The 27,113-nt window shown below is 42.9% G+C and overlaps 1 protein-coding gene across 1 annotated transcript; it reads left to right on the plus strand.

Annotated features, from left to right (window-relative positions):
- Positions 1-336: 336 nt before the first annotated feature.
- uhrf2 (ubiquitin like with PHD and ring finger domains 2) lies at positions 337-27,102 on the plus strand. The gene is made up of 16 exons (XM_076757228.1): positions 337-668; positions 9,093-9,488; positions 11,498-11,817; positions 20,570-20,788; positions 21,037-21,146; positions 21,291-21,477; positions 22,037-22,160; positions 23,714-23,821; positions 23,977-24,081; positions 24,222-24,328; positions 24,585-24,747; positions 24,902-25,039; positions 25,163-25,397; positions 25,626-25,774; positions 26,631-26,729; positions 26,825-27,102. The coding sequence occupies exons 1-16, from the start codon at positions 516-518 to the stop codon at positions 26,969-26,971; spliced, it is 2,760 nt and encodes a 919-aa protein (XP_076613343.1). The 5' UTR covers positions 337-515; the 3' UTR covers positions 26,972-27,102.
- The last annotated feature ends 11 nt before the right edge of the window (positions 27,103-27,113 follow it).

Below are 27,113 nucleotides of genomic sequence, written 5' to 3' on the forward strand. Positions count from 1 at the left end.
GAAATATAAAGAAGAAGACAAAAAAGGAAATAAACAAGTACCTCAAAATGTACTTTCTACTACTGATCCAGTCATGCATTCAACCGTGGGGAGGCCCTGATTTGGGGGAAAAAATACTCTTTTGACAGGAAGAACACATCCTAAAAAAAATTAATTGCCTCCAGACATATGATATGACTCACTGTTGAGTGGCACCACTATAATAATACTCTACTTTTGTACTGTAAAGGCAGACGTGTCGTGTTTTGTTTTTTCTAACGTTAAAAGGAGAGCTGCGCCTTTAACTGCAAACTGTGCTCGCTTAAACGTTATTTCGCGAGATTTGCTTGGCGCCGCGACCTCATGTGAGACACCTCCTGCGCGAGCCAGTCCGACGTTACCTCTGCAGAGGAAAACGCAATGGAGCCCTGATTATTTCCCTCCTCTCTATCTGCTTTCACCCCCTGGAAAACAACATTCGCATCCACATTCTGCTTTATTGCTATTTATTTGAAGCATAACAGGGCGGTGCAACGATGTGGATCCAGGTTCGTACTATAGACGGGAAGGAGACGCGAACCGTTGAGGATCTTTCTAGATTGACCAAAATTGAGTCTTTACGCTTGAAAATACAGGACATCTTCAATGTAAGCCCACAGCAGCAGCGATTGTTCTACAGAGGGAAGCAGGTAAGCCCAGTTTTTGTGTCACCCCGTCATGCAACAGTCGGTTTTCGGTGCTTTGGCAGGGTTTGGTGCTGGTGGAGAGTGAGCGGTCCTCTGGTGTTGTAGCCGTTTCGGACCCATGCGAGCTTCCTGTTTTGACAGGAATTCGCCAATAGTTCTTGCGCAAGAGCCCGGGGTACGTGGTGTGCCAGCCCCCGAGGAAAAAACGGCGATATTACATGAATGTATGGTCATATAATGAAGCCATGTTACATTGTTTTGGGCCGGCGCCGAGGAGACCCTCATGCAACAAATGTCTCACCGCCGTAGACATGTTTGTTTACATTGCCGCGAGAGAGAAAAGAGAACATCGCCCTCTGTTTCCACATGTAGACCAAAGTAGTGCAGTGCAAACAAAACAGCCCGCATCTCCCTGTCGCCGAAGAGCACTTGTTTAAGGGAATTAACAGCAGCTCGATTTACACACCTAATAGCCATAAATATAAACTAATATCTGTTTTGTGTTGGTATCATGTGACACCAGCAGCTCTGAACTGTACTCAGCCCATTAGTGAGCCCATCATGCTTGGGCATGCGGTGTGTTATGATGATGTTAATTATAATTTGAGGGAGGAGGGGACTCGTGGCTCCACGTGCCTTGACATCCAAAAGCAAGGGTAGTTGTGTTTACATCCATCAAGATTATTTATGCATACGTACTGTGAGAAGAGACAGGGCTGTCTGCCGTGAAGATGCCCACCTGTCCTCTCAGGGCCTGCCTGTTCAGTAGTGCAAAGCAGGGCTGCAAGTAAGGATTGTTTTAGGTGTCGATTAATCTGTCCATTATTTTCTCGATTAATCGATTAGTTGTTCGGCCTATGAAATATCATAAAGTGTTAAAAATCGTCCATCGTCGTTTTCCCTTTGTCCAGGATGAAGTCCTCAAACGTCTTGTTTTGTCTTTAACCCAAAGATATTCAGTTTACTGTTACAGAGTGAAGAAACCAGAGGAGCATTTAAGAAGCTGGAATCAGGGGTTTGACTTTTTTCCTTAAAAAAGATACTCAGATTAATTAATCATCAAAACTGTTGGCGGTTTATTTGATCGTTGACAACCAATTGATTTACTGTTGCAGCTCTTCTCCAAATGCAGTGTAACACTCAGATGCAGTTTCTTGCTCCCAAGGCATGTGCTGTTTTATTTAACCCAGTTTCCAAACATTAAGCCTTACTTCTGTACCATATGATTTTGATTTGTAAGGGGATGATTCAGTATTTATGACATATCCAGCAAACAATTTCTCAACTCTGTTTCAGATCACATTTAACTCCACCAAAATGAGGTAGATGGCAACATGACAAACATGTTTTGGGTATCTTTGCTGATTCAATGCCACAAGTAACCCCGTTGTTTGGGTCTGTTACTCACTATACTTGTTTGATTATTTTAGTGATGGAGCCTGTAGCAATGCTCAAGAGTTACAGCATGAGATGACAGATACTTTATATTTTTGAAGATTTGCTCTAGTAAAATACTAAAAAATGTAAAGGGATCAGCATTAGTTAAGCCTTTTTAGCATGTGGTTTTCAATAATACTGTAAATAGTATGTATTATCATGTCAAATATGTAAAATTGATATCATATGATAGTGATAATTCTACTGCTCATTACATAGTTTGTCATATTGCCTTTGCATATAACATATGATTCAGACTTTACACGCTTTTCAGTTATAACACAGTAATAGAATATAGTTTGTAGAATCCATTTTAGCAATATTACTCAGAGAATTTGTAATACATGAAAGCAGCAGAGCTCTGGTAAAAATATGTTTGGGACAGTACTACATTGTCACTTTCTCTGGGAGGAAACTAGTGTAAAAACCACAGTCATTGTTCAAGACCAAATTGAGTCTAAATCGACATGTCTTTGGTTGTTTTGGCTGTGACCAGACTCAGGCTGTAATATTTAGTCACTGTCCTGGTGGGATGGCAGTTCCACACACCGTTAAACCACATTGTGTTAGAAATGTGATGATTCATATATTACCGTGAACAGATGTTCATGTACCTTTTCTGTCTCCCACACAGCGATCGAAGCAAGTTTAATGTTATTAAACGCCAGCCGTTAGTGAAGACAATGGCATGAAGACTGTACGCTGCCGTCCTGACATGGGCACATGTGTTTGTGTGTGTCATGGCGGATGGTTGCATGCAGCGTGCAGTCTCAGAGCCTGTGGTTTACATTTTGAACACACACAGGCATATTTTATGATCTACCACACACACACTCACGTTGTGACTGAAACGTTTAAAGCAGTAGATGCAAACAGTGTTTGGAAAATGTATATCCTGCGACCGTAGATGTCGTGCTTTGATATGACGAACAGAAGTCTCTGTCTCTCACTGCTTATGCCGCGTTTGTTCGAATATATAAACGTTCGGTGTATGAGAGAATCGCCATATAAAAGACAGGAAGACCGGCCCACGGTATGTGTGAAAGGTTAGCGAAAGCCTTCACCCTGCCAGCTGGTCTCTCAGTAATAAGCAGAGGATACTCACTGCTGGCAGGACACCGATGCCATGATTTATTTAGTATTTTAGCATAACATTACAAAGCTGATATTAACAGAGTATGACTCAGCCGGGCAGATGAGCCCCCGGAAGCGAACAGTCTACATGATGTGTTGATCTCACATTGTTTACATTTAGTCACACTTTACTGCATTCATTGTGTCGGGCACTATTGGAGGCCATGAAATTCCTTTATAAACGGATTTCTGCATTTTGAAGTTGTCTAGCCTACTTCCTGTTGTATAATTGAATGATAGTGACGTGTCTAACATTCGATTCTGACTCATGCAGGCCTCAATGGCTTGATTTTCTTCTCTGTGTGCGATTTCTCCCTCTAGACTACAGCGTTTTTTGTTTTTTTGTTTGTCAAGAACAATGGTTTAGTTGGGCAACCAAATAATGACAAACCATTATTACGAAAAGAGATGGAAGATATTGTGTTACCCCAGTGCCTTTGGATGCAATTTCCATATTTTTACTAGTAAATTCATTTCATTGTTCTGAGCAATTTTCCTAAAATCAACAAAACCCTTGTGCAACTGAAGCTCCTTAGTGACAAAGCACAAAGCAGGACTGTTCTTCTTTCAATTCAACAATTTCATCAACAGAGGTAGCGACAACGTAATTGATTTGTATTAGCTTTATTAACAATCAATTAGCTGTTACGCTGGAGTTGTCATGGACTGTCAGAGCTGTGGTTGCAAAGGCTTGGCCCGGGTTGTAAATCCTGTGCTTCCTTCATTTCAATGGAAAATAAGTGGGGAGGGTAGATTAGGGGATTTCCATGTGTTAAGTAATGCAAGGAATGAGCCAGTGACATGCAGCGTACACTAGCTAGTGCCCTTACATGCTTGGAGTGGTGCCTGCGCTCTGCTAGGATTTGGACTTGTAGCAGAATAACTCAGTCTAATTCCCCTTCAAAATGGCGTCTTGTTTTTCCCTCCAGCTCGCTGCGCACGCTGCCTCGCCAGTTCAGAGTCATGCTTGCCCTTCAGTCGCAAGGGTCTCAAGCCAGCAGCCACACAACTTTGCCTCGGTGTTTTTTCTTTGTTTGTTTTTTTCTTTCAAAGGTCCACATTGTGCCTCTGTTTCACTTTGAACAACAACGTCTCATGTCACTCACATTCACGAGCAGACACACACACACCTTCCGCTGTCAGTGCAGCCTTTCTGCTCAACGCCCACAGTCACTTTCACAGTGGACTTTTTCATTTACTAATTAAAAAAAACAAACATTTGGGCCTGTTAATTAGGTTGTTTAAAGCTCAGCTTGTGTTGCTTCAACTGTAAGGCTGTCGTTCACTGGTGCTTTTTTCTACCGAGGCAGCAACATGTTTCATGTTTAAATAGTTGGGCTGTCATCCACTGTTAGCTGTTGCCTAATGGGCTGCAGGAAAGCTTCATTGGCTTGCCCTCTTTCGCACAGACAGTTGCTGTGACCTAGATATCATCACAATTTGATTATACATACATTGATGTTGGCTCCTCGATTGATGGGTTTTCTTTGGGTTTTGCTAAGCTGTAGAGGGAAGCAGAGTTGGCTGCAGCCATGCATGGAGACAGTCACACCCTTCTTCAACAGATAGGCTGGACAAAGAGCAAAGACAAAGAGAGGCACTCAAACTGGACTACAACTGCAGGCTTTCTAACACTCCCACATGTTTTCATAGTTTTGCCACTCCTTCTCGTAGTAGCTTTCGCTCGCTTCGCGGTCACATGTCCTACCTGTTATCTGTCAGCTCTTGCACCTGCATTGTGAATAGTCAGGTTTCCCCTTTTTCACTCAGATTACCAGAGGACCTACTGGGTTATTATGCTGCTAATTGTCTCGCATTTCTTAGGTTTAGGTTTCCTGTGTCAATAATGGCACATGTTTGCAGGCAATAAACACATAAAGATTAAAAGCACAATGTGTGGTTTAAAACAAACAAAAGGTTCATCTCATAACCAAATTCAAAGGACAGAGTTGCAACCTGCTATCACAGGTTAGTCTGTCAAGATCAGTAGACAGTTAATTATTAATGCTTTCAGAGAATGGTAGAGGGTTGTTTACATCAGTAATGTTTGCAAACGTAGTATACAAACTATTTTAAATTATGATTAAGTAAAAGATTTGCATTTATATACCAAGCTCAATAAGACTGGAGTCATAACTTGAAATCGTTTAGAAATTAAGTCGTGGTCACATTTAAATTAAACCTGCAAACTCCTGCTTACAGTAAATGGCTTTTATATTTGTCCTGCTTTCTTCCTTCTCAGTGACAAGGTTTCACACATTTCATACATTCAGAAAAACACGTGTAAATACTGGGAACTGAGCATGTCGACTAGATCCCAAGAAATTTTGCATATATTTTGAAAAAAACATTGTCTGATGCAGTTATTCAACCTTTTCACTGTTCAACAAACTGAACAGGTTTGGTTAAAAATTCTACTTTTTGTACAGTGCCGAAAGCCTACAGTAAGAACTAACATCAAGCAATGAAAAGAGCTGCAAACGGAAGCAAAAAAAAACAACCTTTGTCACCTTTCCAGGTAATTCCTGCTAATTAACTGGAAATAGATAGAATGGCTGTGGGCAGAATGGGGGATAAAAGATCAAAGATGGAAGGCTGGTAGATGGCAGACACACAGACACACCCCATGTCATTGTTTTTGGAAATATGACCTATTTTTTCTCAGCTCTTTTTACTAAGGCGGCCTGCGGGTGGAGACGAGGGCGAAGAAGAAACCGCGTAGGAGTAAGGGGTTTGGACGGCCCTCCTGAGCAGAGGAGACTAATTTCTGCTCTGCTATGAAATCTCTCCTCCACCAGCAGTGTGGGGCTTGGGTTTCACACATTTAAACATCAGCTAAGAGCTGGGCACTAGGCTGGGCACGACCACAATTTCTCAGTCTTTCAATTTCAGTGGCGATTCTACAGTCAAGGCAGAAATTCCCAGGGGGCCCCTCCAAACCGCGTTCAACAAAATTATGTTTGAAATGATATGGCGCCAGCAGAAAATGTACAAAATCGAAACATTATGTCACATGTTCACATTAGTCGAAATTTCAAAATATGAACGTAAAGCACGAACCGAGAAACCTAAATAAATAACTTAATAATTTCAGCATTGTCGGGAGGGCCCCCTGCTCACAAGCTGTTCAATTTGGGTTCACCTTTACTTAATGGCTTAATGTGTTATGATGTTGTTTAGCAGGCATAGATACTAAGTGGGTGCTGCTTTAATTTCAGAATGATTCTTGCATTAAGAGCTTTTACAGCCTTAGAGTGAGATACTGTGTGACAGCATGTTGGCACGATTATGAACCGTAACACAATATTATGGCCAAATCTCTCCCCACCTGCAGTTTCTGCTCTATGAAAGGCATTATTGGCTGTGGGTTTATCATTGATATTAGCTGAGACAGAATGAGGCAGACACATTTATCTCAACACCCTCAGTATGTTTTTACAGTATCTCAGCAGCCACAGGTCTCCTGCTCGTCTTTGTTCGAGCTTCTTTCTGACGTTGTACTTTGGTGCCTGTTACAATAAGAAATGAGCCTTTGAAAGGCTGCCTGTGGAAATGCAACAGAGAAATTAGCCTTGTGGAGAGGTGTTAATTTTATTCCACTCAACAATGTGATACACACGCAAGAACTCTCTCTCTCTCTCTCACACACACACACACACACACACACACACACACACGCTCCACTGCCATGCCAAGGATTTTTGACTCTGATTTGTTCGAGCCTTTTGAGAAATGTTCAAGTCAAGTGTCTCTGGTTTGTCTTAAGCTTTGTTGTGATGTCTGCCTGGAACTGAAGTCTGCCTCTGGAACACTGAACAACATTTCACTGAGTCACATAATGAACATACCAGAAGCAATGTGTGTGGGTTTTTTTTTTTTTTTTCATCCTGCATCCTTTATGATAAAGGAGAAAATGTCCTATCCTTGGTAATGTTGTTCGTCCTAAACACTAGAGATCCTGAACATGCCAGTACTTCTGTCAAAGCGGTTTGACCTCCATAAATATATGAAGCATTTTTTTCTAACATTGCCCGCTTAGATGGTGGCTCTTTGTTTCATGGTTCTTCTGCTGGTTGTCACTGATGTCAGGGCTGTAACACCTCGCAGCGAGAGGCTGATCACACAATGAAGTCGCAGTGGAAAACGAGTACAGCTGACATATTATTTATGAGGTTTGGTGCGGTGCATGGAATTCTGCTGTATGTTGTTCGGATTCTCAGGTCTGTCTGCGTAATTCTCCGTCCATCTAGCTAGCCGGTGCTTCTCAACGGTGAGGCTGCCTACCAGCAATCTCATTGTCTGTGCAGGATGTTTTTCTATTAGTCTGTTTCTTTGCCTTTCTTGCCTTAATGCAGGGGGATAGACAATTACTGAGACTAAATCGAAGACCGAGTTTATGCAGGGAGACAGACAAAGAACTGCTGAGATAGACAGAAAGACAGACAGACAGGTGGTATGGCTGTGTTTGCACCACTGCTCCTCTGATCTAAATTTCATGAGACTATTAAGAACAGGGAGGGATGGGGAAATTACGCTTGCTCCCTCCACTGCTCTGCCGCTACGCCTCCGACCGCTCCCCTCCTCGCTGTCAAATAACGAAGAAGAGAAGGGGAGCGCGAGCGAGAGTTGCGGCCATGCTCGTGTCTCCAGTACAATGGGCTTGTGGGGTTGAGGGCTGAAATGAATAGCTGGGGTCTGTAATGAGTTTGCGTGTCTGCCATAAGCTCCATTCCTGAGGCAGTAGCTGTACTGTATACTTAACAGCGGATTGGTTGTGGTTGAAGAGTAGATATGGGTTTCAAATGGGCCCTCATCGTTTTTTGTCAAGAGCGTGTTTTTTAGAGAGGAAACCATTTTCTGATACCTACAAGCTGCGCTGCCTGATAGGGCCGTGCTGATGGCGGTGGTGGTGGGTTGGTGTCGGCAGAGATTGTATACATGATTCAGGTTCATGGGGGTATGGGAAGGGGGGGGGGGTGCTCTCTTTTGGTTGTCATAGCAACCCAGTCATTTCTTTCCCCCAGCTACATCTCCTATGACTTGTAATTCATGCATTCATTTCTTTTATTTATTTTTTTTCTTTCGTTTCTTGTCGAAAAGCAGTGTGGAATGTATGTTAGCGGAGCTGCACTTTGGCATCCGTCTCCATCGGACTGGATGCTTAACGAACACGAACGCGGCCAATCAGTAGTGCCATGTTGCCAGTCATAAGTGCTAAATGTTTTCCACCTCCATAAGAAGATAAAATAAAAGAAGCTGAATCAGTTCAGCACTTTGATGTATAGCCGTATGCGTTTAATCACTGGCTAAACGTCGACTCATGTGAGAACAGAGAACAGATGTTGTTGTTGCAGACTCCTAAGCACCATCCTTAAACACCACTGGTGTGTTTAAACGCATGTAGATTTATTGAAGCGCCATGTGTGTACTTTAATGTCCCCTGTATGCAGTTGGCCGCAGTAACAGTACATAGTTGTTTTCTCACTGTGCTCAATGTTGTCTTCTGTCTTGCGTGTTCTTTGTTTGTCCTTGACAAGCGGCTGAGTGTGTTTGTCTGAGGGCGCTCCGTGGCGCAGTGGTGTTCATTTCATATCACATGAGTGTCTATTAGGAAAGGAATTTGGGACCAAATTTATCAAAGGATGTCAGGTGTGCAGTTGTTTAAATACACTATCTTTGGGAAAATTTGATCATTTGATTTGAAGAAAAAATTATTTCTTGTTAGAGATTTTCAAATGTTTTTTTTTGTTTGTTTGTTTGCTTTTGTGTATCGATGTCAACTCAATACAATTTAGTGTTTATGACATTTGTGGACTATATTGTGGCTCTTTAATTTCTAATTTTTCATCTTTTTAGATGGAAGATGGCCAGACGCTGTTTGACTACAACGTGGGTCTCAATGACATCGTCCAGCTGCTGATTCGCTCACAGTCCGACGCTCCAGACAGCCCCGCCACCAATGACTCCTCTGGTGTTGCCTGTAGTTCAGCTCCTCCCCCTGATCCCAGGTTGGAGAGCCACAACTCCCCAGCTCCTGCCTCCCCCGCTGCTATAGAAACCTCCACCAACACAGACAATGACAGCAGCAGCGTCACTACCAGCACTGTTAACGAAACCAAGCCAGACACCAGCGCTACCAGTAACTCAGCCAGTACCAAAAATGGGTTCAAGTCCTCCAGTCCGGCATGTGACACCCAGCCCCCCACATCCAGCAGAAACACACTAGCCGACCCAGGAATTGGTGTGTACAAGGTGAGAATGAGAGCGTAAATATTTGCGATTTTGTATGAAACTAGCACGTCCAGCTCGTAGCTTAATGAGACAGCGTTAACAAGTTTTTTGCCCGACACGCCAAAATCCCACCAATGTGTTTGGATATCAAATCATGAACCAAATGTATCTTGTGTTCCACTGTTGTTGAAAACGCAAGACAACCTTTTTGAGATGAAGTCTATGTGAATTCTTCATTTCATGTCAACATGGTTTGGCATAATTTAGTTAACATCAAACAAGGAGTGTGCGTACTTGTGCTAACTAGATTTCATACCTTAAAGGGAAGCTTTGCTGATTTTTAGACTGAGGTTTGAATCATTACAGTGTGGGTGGTATATGCAAATGAACAATGCTTAACTTGCCTCCATGTTGCCTGCACTCAGAGCTTCCCACTCATTTGCAAACTACAGATTATACTTTCCCATGATTTTGTACACCTGCCTCCAATGGACAGTTGGATCAAGAGAGGCGCGATATTTTTATCTAGGGTGGCGACGGATTCATTCCAATCATAGCGAACCCTTACTCTCAGCCCCTTACTCTAACCTTAACTTGTGTTTGACATCAAGAATGTTTGTTCGCTGTTATTGGATGAACAAAGTTGACTTTCTGTCGGCATTCGTGAGAAAAAAAATAAAAAAATTAGGCGGCTCACGAAGCTCACATCAAACTGTCACCATCCAATCCACAGTACGTCACCCACCAACTGGAACATCTAGTGGTCCAGTGCGGCCCAGTGCATTCTGGTTGTTGTAGGTTTTCTACCTTCTCAGCGAAAGGGAAAACCACAGCCCCTTTTCTCTGTTCTCTCTGGTCATGTAGCACCAATTTCAAATCAATAAATGTCTTTCTACTGCATAGAGGGCCCAGTTTTATGAAAAGACTGTTTTACCAGCAGTGAAATACCTCTTATATATGCCTTCTACATTTGTATTTGATACTGTTGTGCAATGTTGCAGCCAAAATGACCCGAGCCTCCTTGTATTTATATCCTCATGTGTGAGCATGAACCAAACGTATCCCTTCATTCTCATTATTTAATGAGAATTATTACGACCAATGACGCGCACACAAGCATGTGGCGGACATTGCCACAGACATGCCACACCACACAAGAAACATGTTTTTACGATACTATCACCAACCAATTTGCAGATTATAAATAGACAAAACCCTTATGATGGCGAGTCTACTCTACTGTGTTCTTCTGAGCTTTGCTGGCTGGCTGACCCGCATGTCTCATAGATATATGTGTGGGACTGGACTCATTTTGATGCCAAAAGTCTAGTTCACCATGCAGGGAGATCAATACTGTAACTAAGGAGAGGAGTTGTAAATTGTGCGACTTCACTGGATATCAAGGTCACATGCCTTTACAGGCGCTAAGCATTCACTGCAGACTCAGTGAATATTTTATATGCTTTCGCAAAGGAACACATAGCCAAACAGTGCCATGGATGAGATTTATTTCAAGAGGTTTGCGCACACAAGTGTTTGAAGATTAACATTTGGTTTGAAGATTAACATGTTGTGTCTCACTAGGACACCGGATGTTAAAGAATTTTCATGCAGGGAACTAATGAAAGTATATATGAATTTTTTTTGCGTGTCTCAACCCATTTACTACTAATTGCCTGTAACTTATATTACTCACATTACTATTTTAATGAGCTCCCCTTAAGTTCCAGGATGCAGCTGGTAACAGTTCACGTGAGCAGTCTAACGAATCAGTTTGCAGAGATTTATGACTTGTGTGGGAATGTGGTCTCGACTGTGATGGATTAAGAGTCTGAAAGTTGATTTTCACACTGCACTGAAGTATCCTACCTAGGCTAGGAAAAACATTTAGGAAAATCTGATACTCTAATGTTTTTATTGAAAGTATGTGATGTATTGCGAATGGTCTGAAACATGGAGTGTTTCTTCAGACAACAGACAGATGGGATCAGAAGTGACCAGGGGTTATTTTTGCCTTTGTGTCTTCTCAGATTAACGAGCTGGTGGACTGCAGAGACGTCAGCATCGGTGCCTGGTTTGAGGCCTGCATCGAAAATGTGACACGCGCTCCCAAAGGACAGATTACGCCTACCAAGGGCAAGGTGGGCCGGCCCCCAAAAAGGACTAATGGAAAGCTGGAGGCCGAGCAGGGACAGGCCCACGGCCAGGGCCAAACCACAGACAGTAACAGGAATAATGTTGTGTTAAGCTCTGAGAGTAATGGAGCCTCCACCTCTCAGACAGACTCTACAGCAGCTACAGAGACCAAGGAGAGAGAAGAGGATGTAATTTACCACATTAAATATGACGAGTAAGTGATGACTTATTTTGCAGGGGGAGCGTTCCTGCTGCAGTGATAACAAACACATCATCGCAGGTTTTTTAATAAGTGTGCACAGTGGAGATCAGATTTTTCACAGTGTCAGTGCAGCAGCATTTTGGTCTGGCGAGCAGAAGCCATTCTAGATGGTAAAATGCTGTTTAGAATTGGATTTCGCAGTGCTGTGGCTCAAAGAGGGGTGTGCGTATGCGTGCCCTCTGCTGCGTTACAGTGCAGCAGAAAATCGGGTTTCGTTCTTGCTAATTATGCCACTGTTAAGAATGTATTTGCTCGTGCTGCTACTGTGTGGCACTCTAGATAACAATGTCCGCCAGTCATAAATACATGGTGTCTGTGTGTGCCTGTGTGCACGGCACTAGTGGCTGCAAGCATAAGTAACATTGGTTCGGCACGTTGGGAATTGCAGCCTCTGTTTTCTCCTGGCAGTCCAGGGGATGGAGAGAGGAGGTTTGTGTAGTTGATGCTACAATTTGGACTCGATCTCTTGCGCTCTCCTTTTCCAGCAAATTCATTCAGAAGCCCATGTTTCCATGGCAACTCAGGAGTTCTCGGGAGCATACTTCTTTGCTCGCCTCCTTCAGCTTTGTCTGTAATTGCTGTGAACATGCCAACATGCCTCCTCACTGTGTCTACCGTAGCGTGTGTGTGTGTGTGTGTGTGTGTATGCGCGCGCCTGTGTGTGTGTTTCTGTCATGGGATGTTATGCCAGAGAAACTCCATCAAGGGTTGTTGAGCAGTAAATGTGTGTTTTCTTTTAGGCGCACATCGTTCCCATTTGACATTCCGCGATCTTCCAAATCCCCCGTATTCTGCTTCTGTTTGTCGTTTCATCAAAGGGGACAGGAGTGCTCCTGCAGGGACAATCCAATAATACACACACCATCTCGTGTCCCCGCTTTTATTAAAATTTAATGAATTTGATTGTTTATTTGTTTGTTTGTTTATTCAGATTGCTGTTTTCGCCCCGTGTTCCTCATTCGCTTTATTTGATAGCTGACAGTCAAGAGAGGCAGGGAGCGAAAGGGAAACGGGAATCACTACAAAGGTCCCAGGTTTAAACCCGAGACGTCACAGTAGTGTGTGATTTGCATCTTCCCCAAGTGAGTCACGAACACAACCTCGGCTTTGTGTGCCGCTGAGACGCCTCAGCTACGCTTGCAAAAGATGTAAATTTTCAGCCTTCTGTTTTAGAGACATCTTGTCTAATACACTCCTTTGCCTTTTGCGAGTATCCGACTCTGTCCTGAGCACCATTCCACGTTTCGTCCGTCATTTTGTTTGCCAGGGAAAAGTGCAGGGTGGGTGAAATTGCTTCACCGACAAACATACACACATGCTCCCCCCTTAAACACCTGCCCACATAGTCTGAGAAGGAGAACCAGACCCACCAAATGAACAAATGTTTTGCATGAAGCTGCTCTGGACAGCATTTCCATAGAATGCAACGAACCACAAAATCAAAGGGATATGTTGGGAGCACCTCCTCTCTGCTGCTCCCAGGAACTGCCATGTGTATGTGTGTGTGTTTGCTTTTCTGTAATGTGTGTGTTGCTCCACAACAAGGCTCTCAGATATGGTTTCATGGTTAAATCTTGGCTGAGCTCAGCATGTGTTTAAGATTCTCTGTGGAGAGGGTAACAAATATAGACATAAAATGAGCAAATATAATTTCTGCTTATGTAGCTTTCAAGTAGACCGTTACAGTCGCTATGCAAATGGAAATTGGCATCTTGTGTCTTTAATGGTGTTGTCATTTTCAGCACGTCAATGCCTATTCATTTATCCAAGCTGATTTAAAAAAAAAAAATCCTGTAACGTAATGAAATGATTTATTCGTGCTGAGGCAGAATTCCTTTTGTGCACGGTTGGGATAAAGACTGAATGATGTCAGAATTTAGGGCTGATTTAAAGCAACAAAAAAGTATTGCTTTTTTGTATTTTGCCATGTGTATCATATACTTTGTTATAATCAGCATCTCATTACCATTCAAGGCTTCAAATTTGATGCCAACTCCTCCTCCCTTGTGCAACCACTAGAAAGCAGAATTAGTCCCCGACAAAGCTGCAGATGTGTAGGACCATCGCTGGAAGACAGTTTTGCACGTCACTTGTAGGAAAAGCACAGGTGTAAATAGTAAAATTGATATTGGCTAAATTTATTCCATTTAGCTGCTTCAGTGTCAGGGTCCTGGTATTGTGCGTGCTGGTTGAATGTCACACTGTCATGGCTTACTGGGACACTTGAATATAATGGAGCCATTGTTCGTGTTATTAGTAACACCTGCGCTTTTCTTACAATGACAAGTCAGAATATCTGCAGTGAAAAAAGGCCTGTTGCCATGCAGCACTCTGCACCTCGTGTGAGAAATCCTTTTTTTTTTTTTTTTTTTTTAATCACGCTTGATATGAGGCTTTTTAAACTAAAATTGGTGTTTTGGGAAGGTTTTGCTTAAAAGAGAGGCTTAAGCACTTCTTAAATGAGCTCTGTCTTCTAATTAGCAAGGATCATCATATGCAGTGGAAGAGATCTTACCAGTATCTAAAGCTGTGGCAGTTGGCCTGCCATTATCTGAGCATGGCTGCTACCTGAGTGCCGCTGAGAGAGTTTTATTTGCTGCAGTTTCTAATTTAGTAAGTGACAATGAAACGAGGATGAGATAAAGTTTAATTTCAGTTTCAGTTTAGTTTCTCGTTCTTGTTCTTCGCCCACTCTCTTATCTCCTTTCCCTCACAGAGCAGTCATTGTTTGATTGTTGTACCAGAATACTAGATGGCTGACATCGGCTTATTACAGTTATATTGGTATATGTGATCATATATGTTGATAATATGCAGTTTAGTATATTAAATTTAGGGCTATGTTTACTGTGACTGTAATCTCTGACATGGTGCTTTATAGGCCTTTATCCACAGAGGAGATTTTGACCTGTCATGGTATTAAAAGCACGTTTGATTGATGATGGCTGAATTCCATTAAGCAGCTTCAGTTGCAGGGTGCATTCTGCTGTCTTAGCCATCATTAATGTTGTTAGTAACACCTGTGCTTTTCCTGCTTTGACAAGTCACTATAGCTGGGTTCAGAATTCACATGCTAGCATACTATTCGCACTAAATATGATGTCAAATTGAGTATGTAGTGTGTTTCAGCTGCGTAGTACGTGGCTGTTGCGTATGAGAGAAATGCCCGGATGTTGACCAGATTAGCAAGAATTTCTGGCTATGCAGCGTGAGCTTGCTCAAGCAGCCCAAAATGCATTGCATCTCTTCAGACTGCCCATTGGCGGACTGTGAGGCAGCACCGCACTGTAGGCTTAAAATAATACTGGAAAATATTAGATTGCGTGGAAGATTTTGGAACATGTGTGATAAGCAGATTTTATTCAACAGTAGCTCTGACCTGAAATGTTGTGATCAATACAGTCATGTGATGCAGAGAAGAAAAGGCCTATTGGTCATCTGTGTATGTTAGCTTACGTAGATTTTGGAGAAGTGGGGATTGAAGTTAGAATAAGAGGGTCCAGGTTGAAAATCAGTAAGTTAAAGTTGGCCCTTTAAGACCTGAAGTTCGCCTCTAATGTCTGTCAAATGTCTGAACCTTAAATATTCTCATTTTAAGATTAAAGTAATTTAGATATGTATTTTTGAAAAGTTGCACCTTCACATTTTGGCCTCAATCACGAGCAAAACTGAGGTTATGAGGGACCTCACTCGCTTTCCCTCACCACTGTGAAGCAATTATATGCTTCTTGTTTAGTGTCAAAGTAAGTTCTGACTCGGCCGCTTATCAGCAAATTGAGAATTTCTCATTTTCTCTGTTGCCTTTCTCCCGTCTTACAGGGACTTCAGCTAAGCACACAAAGTGCTAATGATGGTTTCAAAAAAGAGAAGACTGTGAGAGCCTTTCTGTCGATAAGACATGTTGCTTCAATTTCACAACTGATTAAATATGTTTCTACATTTTGTTTTGGTACACTCTGCATTGATAAGAGTGTTGACACGATTTGGGTTTCTTGTGCACCTCAAAGTCTTCCTCCTTTCCCCAACTCAAGGGAAAGTTCCATTTTCTACTTAATACCAGGCTCTGGGTGTAGCTGCTGCGACAGCGTAGGCGTAGTTAAGTTAGCTCTGTGTGGAGATATAACACTGATGCTGCAAATGTTTGATTTCATAGCTTCAGGCTTTCAGCTGAGGTTGTTTTTAGGGTGTCTCATATCTGCAGGTGGAATAACTCGAGCAGTGTTTCAGAGGAAAATACTGTATTTTGTTTGTGTTGGTAGCAGTCGGCCTGAAGAAGAAGCAGATGATATGAACTTGTGAGGTTTATGGTTCAGGTTTGAGAACGGCTAAAACAAGTTTGGAATGTGTTTATTGGGAATATGAGTGAATGTTTTTTACAAAAACATCCTTTTGTGCAACGTGCTTTGTTTCTGATAAACGTTTCATTGATAAGTGCTCAGGGGATTTGCCTTCATTAGAGCCAGACTGATAGATCGGCTTGTATTGACTTCATATGTCAGGGCTTTTTTTTTTTTTTTTTTACTTCTGAAGCTGCTATTGAGGTTCTTGAATGAACCTTTAAATGTCTGTTATCATATTTTAAGACGTCATCACTGAAAAAAAACAAAATTAACAAAATCCTCAATTTGAATAGACTGATTCATTAGATTTCTTTAATATATGGACATTATTTCATGACTATAACTCCTCAGTTTCATCAACATAAGTGCATGTAGGCAGCAGGCTAATCCTTTTTGTAACAACTGTATTAATGTACTGTAATAGTGTGAGGACCGAAATAGATTTTTTTGTTATTGTGGTTATTTAAATGTCATTTATGGTGCCTGTTCAAACAGGTGCGAGTCTCTCTTTGTGGCAAGCGTGAGAGAAAAGAGTATTATGTTAAATGGAAACATGTCGCACATCTTTTGGGTTGTAGGATCAAAACCTCTGAGTGTATTTAACGGTGCAAGGGTGTATTTTATGTCCTATGAATCCAAGTTTACACACACCAGAAGGGTAATGTGGTATTTCTTCATTCAAAGGTCACAGCGGTCTAACTTTCACATCTTAGCATCTTAGAATTCACTAGAGATGGATGAACTCGAAAGCAACATCCATAGAGAGCGGCCTCCCTCTACCCATCGACCATTAGCAGTAGCATGAAGCACTGATGTCTCTTATTGAATCAGTGCCAGAGATGTTTGGCAGCTGTTGTCGGGGTCAGAGTGATCCAAAACAATACAGACCAGTGTTTTCTGTTCCTCTGGTCATTGCATATATCTTGTCTGAATAAATGTTATTAGAGTCATCGTTTGTATTCTGTTTTCAGATGGGTAGAAATGTAAAGGATCCCAAGTAATAGTATGGTAATTATTACATCCATGCATGTTCTGTCAGATGCCAGAATAAAATAACAGACGAAACTAGCAAGCGCTTTCTCGTGCATGTATCATATTTCAGGCCCAGTAATCTCTGTTACATTGATCAGAGACAGTGGACAGTCAATGATTCTCCATTAAGATGATTGTTGCGCATCCATTATTTGATCCTGCTGCCCTTTAATGAGTATGGAAGGAATGAGTCAGTGTCTGTCCCTGAAAATCCACGCTGATAAAATGAAACATAATTGTCTATTTTACATCACATCAGGCTTTAAAAGGTATTTTTTTGTGTTGTTTTATGATAAATCTTTCCGCAGCCGTAGGCGAATGTTCACGGATCTTAAGCGGGCCCACTGTACCACAGCACAGAGAGCGTGAGCTTGTGTGGTCTTAGACTCGGCTACTTCTGCTCCCCTTGTGTTACTCCATGTTCCCCTTCTGTTCGTGCTGAGTCCCATTGTGCTCCGAGGTTGATATTCCTCTCCTGTGCGCGTGTGTACGCATGTGCATGCTGATGTGTGTCTGTGTGTGTTTGTGTTGCTTGTATTCAGCCCCCCTCCACCCGACCCTACCCACAACTGCAGTAATCCCTAGGGCCTAAAAAAGGAAATCCCTCCACTGTGTCCCAGCCTCCTCTTCCTGGGAGTACGAGCTAGTTGTGTGGCACAACTCTTAGCAGTCTGCCACTGTAGACGCTCTTCAGTCAATTTACAAAGGCTTAAAATATGCGGCGAACGCTTCTCAGTAAGAAAGTGAAGCATAAGTAGTGCACATGTACTGACTTGATAAAATCTTAAATGTCGGGTATCATAGTCTTTTTTAGCCTGAGCTCAACAGGCCGTCATTGGCTGAGTGTAAGTGCAGACTGTTCCCAGTTTAGGCTCAGCTCTCCCTCAAAAACACACACACACACACACACACACACACACACACACACACACAATGCTCGCTCATGCACACAATTCTTTCCTTCCCCCTTCACCCCCCACCGTGTGAGCGGACCTGAGTGTGCAGTTCAACTTCAGCGCTAACACACTGTTCATCTGTAAGCGTAATTCCAACTTTTGGCAAGCGAGCGAGCTGTCAATTCATCTCTGAGTCTGGCCTGATCCTTACAGTTAATGATGATTGGCAGGCAGGATACGTGCACAGTTAACCTCAATACCTCCACTGCAAATTTGCGAGACAAGAATACATTTCACGCTTGTTCGGGTCGTCTTTTGGCAAAGCAGGAAACATTTTGAATTGTACAAAATGCGCCACTGGTTAGGGGCGTTCAACACTAAAAAACACAAACTCTTCTCACCATCAGAAGACTTGCAAGACTTGTGTATTGCGTGACTGGTCTTTGTTCATGCATTAAAGGAACAGTTTGACATATTGGGAAATATTCTATTTCACTTTCTTGCCAGTAGTCAGATGAGAAGATTGATTCCACAGTCCTGTCTGGATGGTTGTGAAGCTCCAGCCAGGAGCTGGTTAGCTTAGCTTAGCACAAAGACTGGAAACAAGGGGAAAACAGCTAGCTTGGCCCTCTCCAAATGTAACAAAATCTGCCTGCTAACACCTCTAAAGCATGCTCGTTTGTTTAATCTGTCCAAAAACCGGAGTGTAAAAACAACATGCTGTGGTTTTATAGGCCGTTATGTGCCAGACTATTTCTTGGCCAGGTGCAGTAACTGTCTGGTGTCACTGTTGGTTGCCTGGCAGCCCCACGGTGATGTCAAGATGACAAGCCTAGCATTGTTGTAAGGACACAAACAACAGGATTTGCCAGAATGTCAAACTTTTTCTTTAAAAGACCCGTCAGTCATCTTGTTTAAAGTAACAGGTTTAAATCACTTGTGTGTGTGTGTGTGTGTGTGTGTGTGTGTGTGTGTGTATATATATATATATTTTTTTTTTCTGATGCATGCATGAGGTCCATCATTAAATATTTATCACTGAAGCCATGTGGATGTTTTATTCATCTGAATCCTGCCATTACTACGAATTTGTTTATCTTAATCATCTTTAGTCACCTCACCTTTTGTCGCTCTGCTGCCGCTGAAGGGGGCAGAGGGTGCAGCATTTCACAGAAATGAAGCTGGGAACATTTGACTTTGTCAATTGAGCACAAATGATAAACAGTGAATATAATGACGGAGCTGTGGAGAAAACAACATCAGTAGGGATCCTCTGAACATTTGTAATTTGGCAGGGGATTTTGGAGAAAGCTGTGGACTGATTCCTGTCTATACAGTATGCAGCTGTATGATAAAGGCCAAAGCTTTGCTAAACTAATAGAGCAGTGTTTTGTTAATGGCAGTAAAGTCGCTGTATTACATGTATTATGTTCTGTGAAGATTCACAGGGAGGTGGAGGGAGGCTACAGTAGTAAAAAAAATGCTCCTTCGCTCCAAATCGCAGACAGAAAGCTGCTGTGCGCCTCATTGTATGGAGGGGCGAGTCTTTGAGAAGCTATAGTATGTGAATGGGTTTTGCTTTGTAGAAGAAAGTGGGGTAAAGTCATTCATGTAACTAATTATCTTAGTTTTCTGTGTCAGAAACTCCTATGGACTGTGTAGGAGCTGCTGGGGGAAAAAATAATATCCCATCTGTGGAATTTGTCCTGAAGACATGATGTGTAAAACTAGTCCAGTCTAAATTTAAACCCATACATTTATCGGTAAAAGAATTTCTGGCTCCATCTCACTCGCTCACGCTAAAAACTGTTTTTAAGTAGACCCGTGCTTGAACTTTGTCAAATTGCTAAACAAAAAATAACATTTTGTGACGGCAGCCATATTTCATTTGCGCTGTGTTCACTTTTGTATAAACTGAGCTGGGTCTGTAGGTTACGCCATCATTACATGCTGTGGTTCTGGACAGAACTTCAATTCTGAATCAACTGCCAGCTTCTTATAAACACCATTTGGCTTTCTGTGCGAAATCCACCTCTGTTGCAGTTTTTGCCCCTCTGTGCTTGTGTGGGCTTCTGCAGACTTGCATGGACCTGCATGTTCCTGCACAGAGAGGCTTATATTGCTTATCAATGGTGCAGTCTGGGACTTCATGCGTTGAGCTGTTAAGTAGTTCACATCCATCTGTTTTCACAGAACACGGTGTTCTGAATGGCTGCTTTTGCTGAGGATTTTTACACTTTTCACACAATTTTACTCTTCCAGCCATCAGGATACAATTAACGTCAAGTGCTCGGTAGTAGCAGTAGTAGCCTGTCCTTGTTTTAGTAGATAAAAGAGCAGTGTGAAAATGAGGCTGATGACAGCAGCAGGCATAAAGACTTGACACGCCTTCACCCACCTAACCCCCACCCTTCTCTCTTCTTCTTTCTGCCCCAGCTACCCAGAGAACGGTGTGGTGGAGATGCGACCGGTGGATGTGCGGCCACGTGCCAGGACCCTGCTGCGGTGGGACCAGCTCCACGTGGACATGCATGTAATGGTCAACTACAATATGGAGACACCCGACGAGAGGGGCTTCTGGTTCGACGCCGAGGTTCAGAGCATCAACCAAACCACCCGCACCAACAAGGAGCTCCGAGTCAAGATCCTCCTGGGGTGAGGATCTGCCTTCCTAGGTGGGAGGGTGATGCGTTGGGCGTAGGGGGATGATTGCTGTGTTGCTTCCTTCATTAAAGTATCTGCTCGGCCAGATTTTCTTTTTGTTGCTTGCCAAGATGTAAAATGTAATGTTTCTGTCTTTGACCTCCTTCCATCTCTCTGTAGCACACTCGATCACACATCGTTCCTCTCTGGTTTTCTTCCTTTGTGCTTTCATGTCTCCCACTCCCTCCCTCTCCCTCCAGGAGTCCTGGAGACGTAATCGGGGACTGTAAAGTTCAGTTTCTGGATGAAATCTACCAGGTGGAGAAACCAGGAGCTCGTGCACTCTCAGCTGCAGATGGACAATTTAAACGTATGCAGAAACTCATAAACACACCGTGAAAATAGTCGCAAAACTTGTGTATTTTAGCGCAGTCAGACCATAAAATCATCTTCAAGTTTCTGTTTAAACATGTGCACGTATGTATGCATGTTTCCCTCTGGTCCTTGGATCCAGGGAAGAGCGGGCCAGAGTGTAAGCACTGCAAGGCTGATCCCGACGCTGAGTGTCGCTTCTGCTCCTGCTGTGTTTGTGGCGGGAAGCAGGATGCTCACATGCAGCTGCTGTGTGATGAGTGTAACATGGCGTTCCACATCTACTGCCTCAACCCGCCGCTAGCCACCATCCCGGATGACGAGGACTGGTGAGAGAGAGCTCAGCAATTAGCCACAACATCCTGCGCTTCACAGTCGATTTGAGATGGCTTGATTGGTGGTGTTCGGCATGAGCAGGCGCATTTAAGCAGTAATTAAGGGCTGATTGAGGTTAAAATCAATATAGAATAATGACACAACGCAGTCACAGGTGTGAGTTTATCTAATCCGGCTTAGTCACTGAAAGGAAGAGCCCCACCCTCCATTTCTGTGTCATGCATGTTTTGCTTGATGAAACTGAAACAGCAGACGTTTAAACATGAAACTGACAACAGTCCTTAAGCAACTGTTACTGCAACTTTCTGGTATAGATTGAATTTAAACATTTGAGTTCACGCAACACTTATCTTTAGGATACTCATTAGCAAATATCAGTGTCTTTGGGGAAGCATTTCTCCTCATTCTCCAGTGTTTGTGTTTGCCAGAACATGGCCACTACATCTTTTTATGCGGAGCTTTTTTATTGCAGCTCTTATCAAACTCTCTCTCTCACACACACTCACACACCTGCCTACACCCACAGAAAACAATTTCCTCTGATTCTGCCAGGTACTGTCCCACCTGTAAGAACGACACCAGTGAGGTTGTTAAGGCAGGAGAGAAGCTCAAAGCCAGCAAGAAGAAAGCCAAGATGCCTTCGGCAACAACAGAGAGTCAAAGAGACTGGGGAAAGGTGAGACTCAAGGGCACCCAAAGGTACACAGACACACACACCAGGTGGACTGACAGCTGCTCCGTCAGTGAATTTTAACTGTAAGCCGGAGGGAAGGCCTGTTGTTCCTAAAAGGATCAAAGACCATGTAGATAGATATGAAAAAGCAGTTTGTGTCAAAAGTTAAAACAGTAGTAAGAAGAAGTGGAATTCCTCTTCACAGTCAAAAATCATCACAAAAAAATGAATTTCACCAGAAAAGTTTGAGGTTTATCAGAGCACAACGGCCCTGATGGAGAAATAAGACACAAAACACACACAAAATTACGGATGTGCGTTTTATTCCATTTACTTCCTTCCTGGAGAGGCCCAAATCAGATTTTTATTGCTCATTTCGTATTTCACTTTCGAATGTGATCTTAAATCAGATAAGGGTCTAATTTAATTTATTTTTTTTTCTTTTGCGACTTCAGTCAGATCAGTCGTATTGGAATCATTCGACTTTTACATCACTCACTTGCCTGAACCGTTTTGCCGCGCAAGACTCTTGTGGAGGGGCTCTGGCAGATGTAGTTAAAATTGCCTTTGACATTTGAAATTTTGGATGAAATTGTGTGAAGCCATTCACATCACGAACCCACCACTCCTGGCTCCGACACACACCTCCGTACGTAAGAAGCAACCGTTGCTGCGTTCTCTGCAGCTCTGTCAAATGTTGCCTGAGCACCTCACAGCTTCGTCCTCAGATCAAATGATCAGATCGGAAGCCAGAAATCAATAATGCTTAATTTTTTTTAAATTGTATTTATTTATTTTTTTTACATTTTTTGGATAAAGTATCAATGTTACTGATTATCAAATTGCTCTCGTATATTAATAATAACATGACCACTGGACACTCCTGTTCCTCACAAGGGCAAAATGACATTAAGACGTCTCTACTTGGACTGAACTGAAATGATCTCATGCTGGCTGCTGAGGCAGAAAATGAGACAGAGGAACACAGCTGACATGTATTGGAAATAGTTTCTCAAAGCATCTGTTTAAAGCAGACTGTTAAATATTTTCTTCAAAATCTCCTCTGAGTCCTCTCATGGCAACACTTTGAGATATTGTGTGGCTCGTTTCCATCCTGGCCTGGCTGTCTCCCTGACGCTCTGCTCCATGGTGTAATGTGAACAATGCCATTAAGCATTACTTAGCCACTTTCCTGGAACTGCCAACGGAAAATAACTCATTTCTTTACCAGAATGCTCCCTTTCTCTGTGGACTAATTGAAAACAGCTTGGCTTGTGTGTTTGGGCACATTTAAGCGCCGTGAGTCACACAGCATTTATGCTTGCATTTCTCATAATCGCAATTTTATAACCCTTAAAATAAAATACTTTTCTTTGTCTTCTCACTTTTGAAATCCTGTTTAGCTCCTAAATGGCCTGCTAATGATTTCTGAATCACTGGCTTTCGATATTCATCAGAAGAGAAATGTGATCTAAAGCCATCGCGCCCATGTGGAGATTTAATGGTATTTCTGCGCATGCTGCTCAGACTCCTTGTCTGTCTTGATGTAACTGCAGGGTATGGCCTGTGTGGGGCGTACCAAGGAGTGCACAATTGTCCCTTCAAACCACTATGGACCCATCCCTGGTATTCCTGTTGGAACCACTTGGAAATTCAGAGTTCAGGTTAGCTGGTTTTCATTGCATTACAAATCAATTGGGTATAAATAAACACTCAAAGAGCACTTTAAGTCCCTCATGTACGATCCTATAATTTACATACTGTTCAGATTATGTTATTATGGATTATATCTTTCTATAATATATCACTCACACTTCAGGTGAGTGAGGCAGGTGTTCACAGGCCACATGTTGGCGGGATCCACGGGCGCAGTAACGATGGCTCCTATTCGCTGGTGTTGGCTGGAGGCTTTGAGGATGAAGTGGTGGGTTATATTTATTTTTTCCTACGTGTTTATTAATCTGTTTGTAGATAGCGTGTTATTTTACTCTGGCAGATAGTTTGAAGTAGGGGGATTCTCCTCAAGTATGCCGATCACTTTGTCGCGGTTATTACCTGCTGCAGGACCGAGGGGATGAGTTCACCTACACAGGCAGCGGGGGTCGTGACCTCTCAGGAAACAAACGGATCGGAGAACACTCTTTTGACCAGACCCTGACACACATGAACAGGTACGACGGTTTGATTCCATGGGTATATGCGCAGTATTTTACATCACTAGTATTTGACAGACAGACAGACAGACAGAATTTTGTTTAGTTCCTGTCACTATAATCAAGATCAGGTTGTCCAATTTGCACCATTAAAAAACACTGGCATTATATTTTTATCTCAAAGGTTTTTAAAGGGGCAGCTCTAATTGTGATTCTTCAGACATTCTAAACATCCTTTTCTCTTGTCTGTGACTCTTGGATACGACTCCTGCAGGGCGTTGGCCTTAAACTGTGATGCACCTCTGAATGACAAAGACGGGGCAGAGTCGAGGAACTGGCGGGCAGGAAAGCCAGTGAGAGTGGTGCGCAGCTCCAAAGGCCGACGCATCAGCAAATATGCTCCTGAGGAGGGAAACCGCTACGATGGGATTTACAAGGTACCGATGCATTTAGTTGCAAACCAAGAGTTTAAAACAGATGCTAACTTCATGTGAAGCTGCTTAGAATATAATATATTGTCCGAAAATATCTTAAAACAGCTCTAAATTTAATGCATTCAGTGTTATTCTTGGTTGTGTGTGTGAATTTTAGGTGGTAAAGTACTGGCCAGAGATCGGAAAGTGTGGTTACCTGGTGTGGCGGTACCTGCTGAGACGGGACGATTTGGAACCAGCACCGTGGACACCTGAAGGACAGGAGAGGATCAAAAAACTGGGCCTTACTGTTCAGGTTAGACTACAAGTATATCTGCATGGGGGTTGCACATGTACAGCTACAGTTTTCCGACTTGAAAATATGACAAGAAGTAGCTCAAATTGAATACAGATGCACACTGCTTCCCTCGGTCTGCAGTACCCACCAGGCTACCTGGCGGCGATGGCTAACAAAACGAAGAAGGAGGCCTGCGCCAGACCAGGTCGTGGCGGCCGGGGTAAGCATTATCCTGGGAGGGGAAGGCCACGGAGACAACGTAAGATCAAGGAGAAAGAGGAGAATGGCGAGGAAGAGGAGGAGGAGCAGATGATGGCCAGCGTGGATGAAGAGGAGCCACAGAGTAATGGAGAGCAGAAGACAACCAGAGAAAGTGGTGGGTGCTTTTACAGCTGAAGCTCAAAGCAGGTCAGACAAGGTGTTGTGAGATGAGGACAGGTGAGAACAGTATGAGCAGTGAAACGTCCCTTTAAGATAGCTTGTAAATATTTGATATCCATCAGGGTCTTATTTTCCTCAGGCTTGCACCACCGTCGCTGTCTTTTAATTCTAGTAGCTGCTTTTTATTTTATTTTTTTTAGCCTTGTTTGTGTGTCTTTACCAGAATTGTCACCAGTGGCAGAGCCTCCCGCTAAACGGATGAAGATTGAAGAGACCTTCCAGCTGTCAGAGCAGCAGCAGCAGCTGATCCGGGAGGACACAGCCAACAAGAAACTCTGGGATGAAGCCATGGGAAACCTTAAAGAGGGACCGGTAGGAATCCCAGAACACTCTGACACACTAACACATGGCAGGCTCCTCAGTGCTGCGTCCACAAAGCGTCTCACACTGTTTATAAGTGGGGACAAATTAGGAATTTGTCGTAGTCAGTAAAGTTTCCCATAACTCAGCAACTCAAAAAATTTTTCAAGGAGTCTGGGGCTGATATGCTGCCACCTCAAAGTACTCACACACAGGTTTTTCTTCGGAGGAAAGAGAGATCACATCTCAATGATGATAATGAAAACACATTAAAAATACCAGGTGTGACCACAAAAGACAGATTGGATCGTTAATCATCCAGATAATGTATCCGGATACAGATCCCATTTTAATACCAGGTGTAAATGGGGTGTGAAAGTCCAACTGAAGTCACATTTAGTCATCCATTTCATTTTGTAGACTAAAATAATGTCATGTTTTTTAAATGTATTGTTTATGGTTTTGTGACATTAAAAACAGGAGAAAAGGTAGATCAGACGTTATCCTATTTGTCGGGGTGTGTGTCGGCGGCTGTGTGTGATTGACAGCAGCTGGCAGGCTGCCAGAGTGCTCGTAAACAAACTCGCAGACAGGGCAGACAGTGTGTTGTTAGCAGTGAGTTTGAAGAGTAAGGACCACACCAGCATGTAACCGGACTGAAGTGAAATTTACAGGTATGTTTACATGCTGTTTAATGTGCTGCAGCTGAGCGGCTAATCGTCTGTCGAGCCTGCAAACTGACAGTAGCAGTTAAAACAGCAGTGTCAGCAACATATTTCTGAAAGGAAAAGGCTGTAGTGATATTTTTTTTAAGTTGTTTTTCCAATTTTTTAATACATATTCCATGTGTTTCTGCGTACATGTGAAGAATTTCCTGCGCAAGATGGAGCAGATCTTCATGTGTGTGTGCTGCCAGGAGCTGGCCTTCCAACCCATCACCACCGTCTGCTCACACAATGTTTGCAAGGTGCGTGCTGAGTGGATGCATTTTTAATTACCTCTACTCCAAACCCCCGCCGTTGTATTTGTGTGTGAATCTCTCCTGCCGTCCTCTCTCCTCAGACTTGTCTCCAGCGGTCGTTCCGAGCGAAGGTGTACACCTGTCCTGCCTGCCGTCATGACTTGGGCAAAGACTACATCATGACCCAAAACGTGACGCTTCAGATGCTGCTTGACCAGTTCTTTCCCGGCTACAGCAAGGGCCGATGAGGTCGAAATCACATTTATAAGTAGAATACGTACATACATGCACATAAGCATCCATTCTGTGCACCCACGTATACTGTCAAGTACCTAGAGCTCCACTTTAAAACGCATTGCGCACACATACTGTACTTACCCACGGGCAATT

Source organism: Chaetodon auriga, chromosome 19 (assembly GCF_051107435.1).
Source record: "Chaetodon auriga isolate fChaAug3 chromosome 19, fChaAug3.hap1, whole genome shotgun sequence".
NCBI classification, from domain to species: Eukaryota; Metazoa; Chordata; class Actinopteri; order Chaetodontiformes; family Chaetodontidae; genus Chaetodon; species Chaetodon auriga.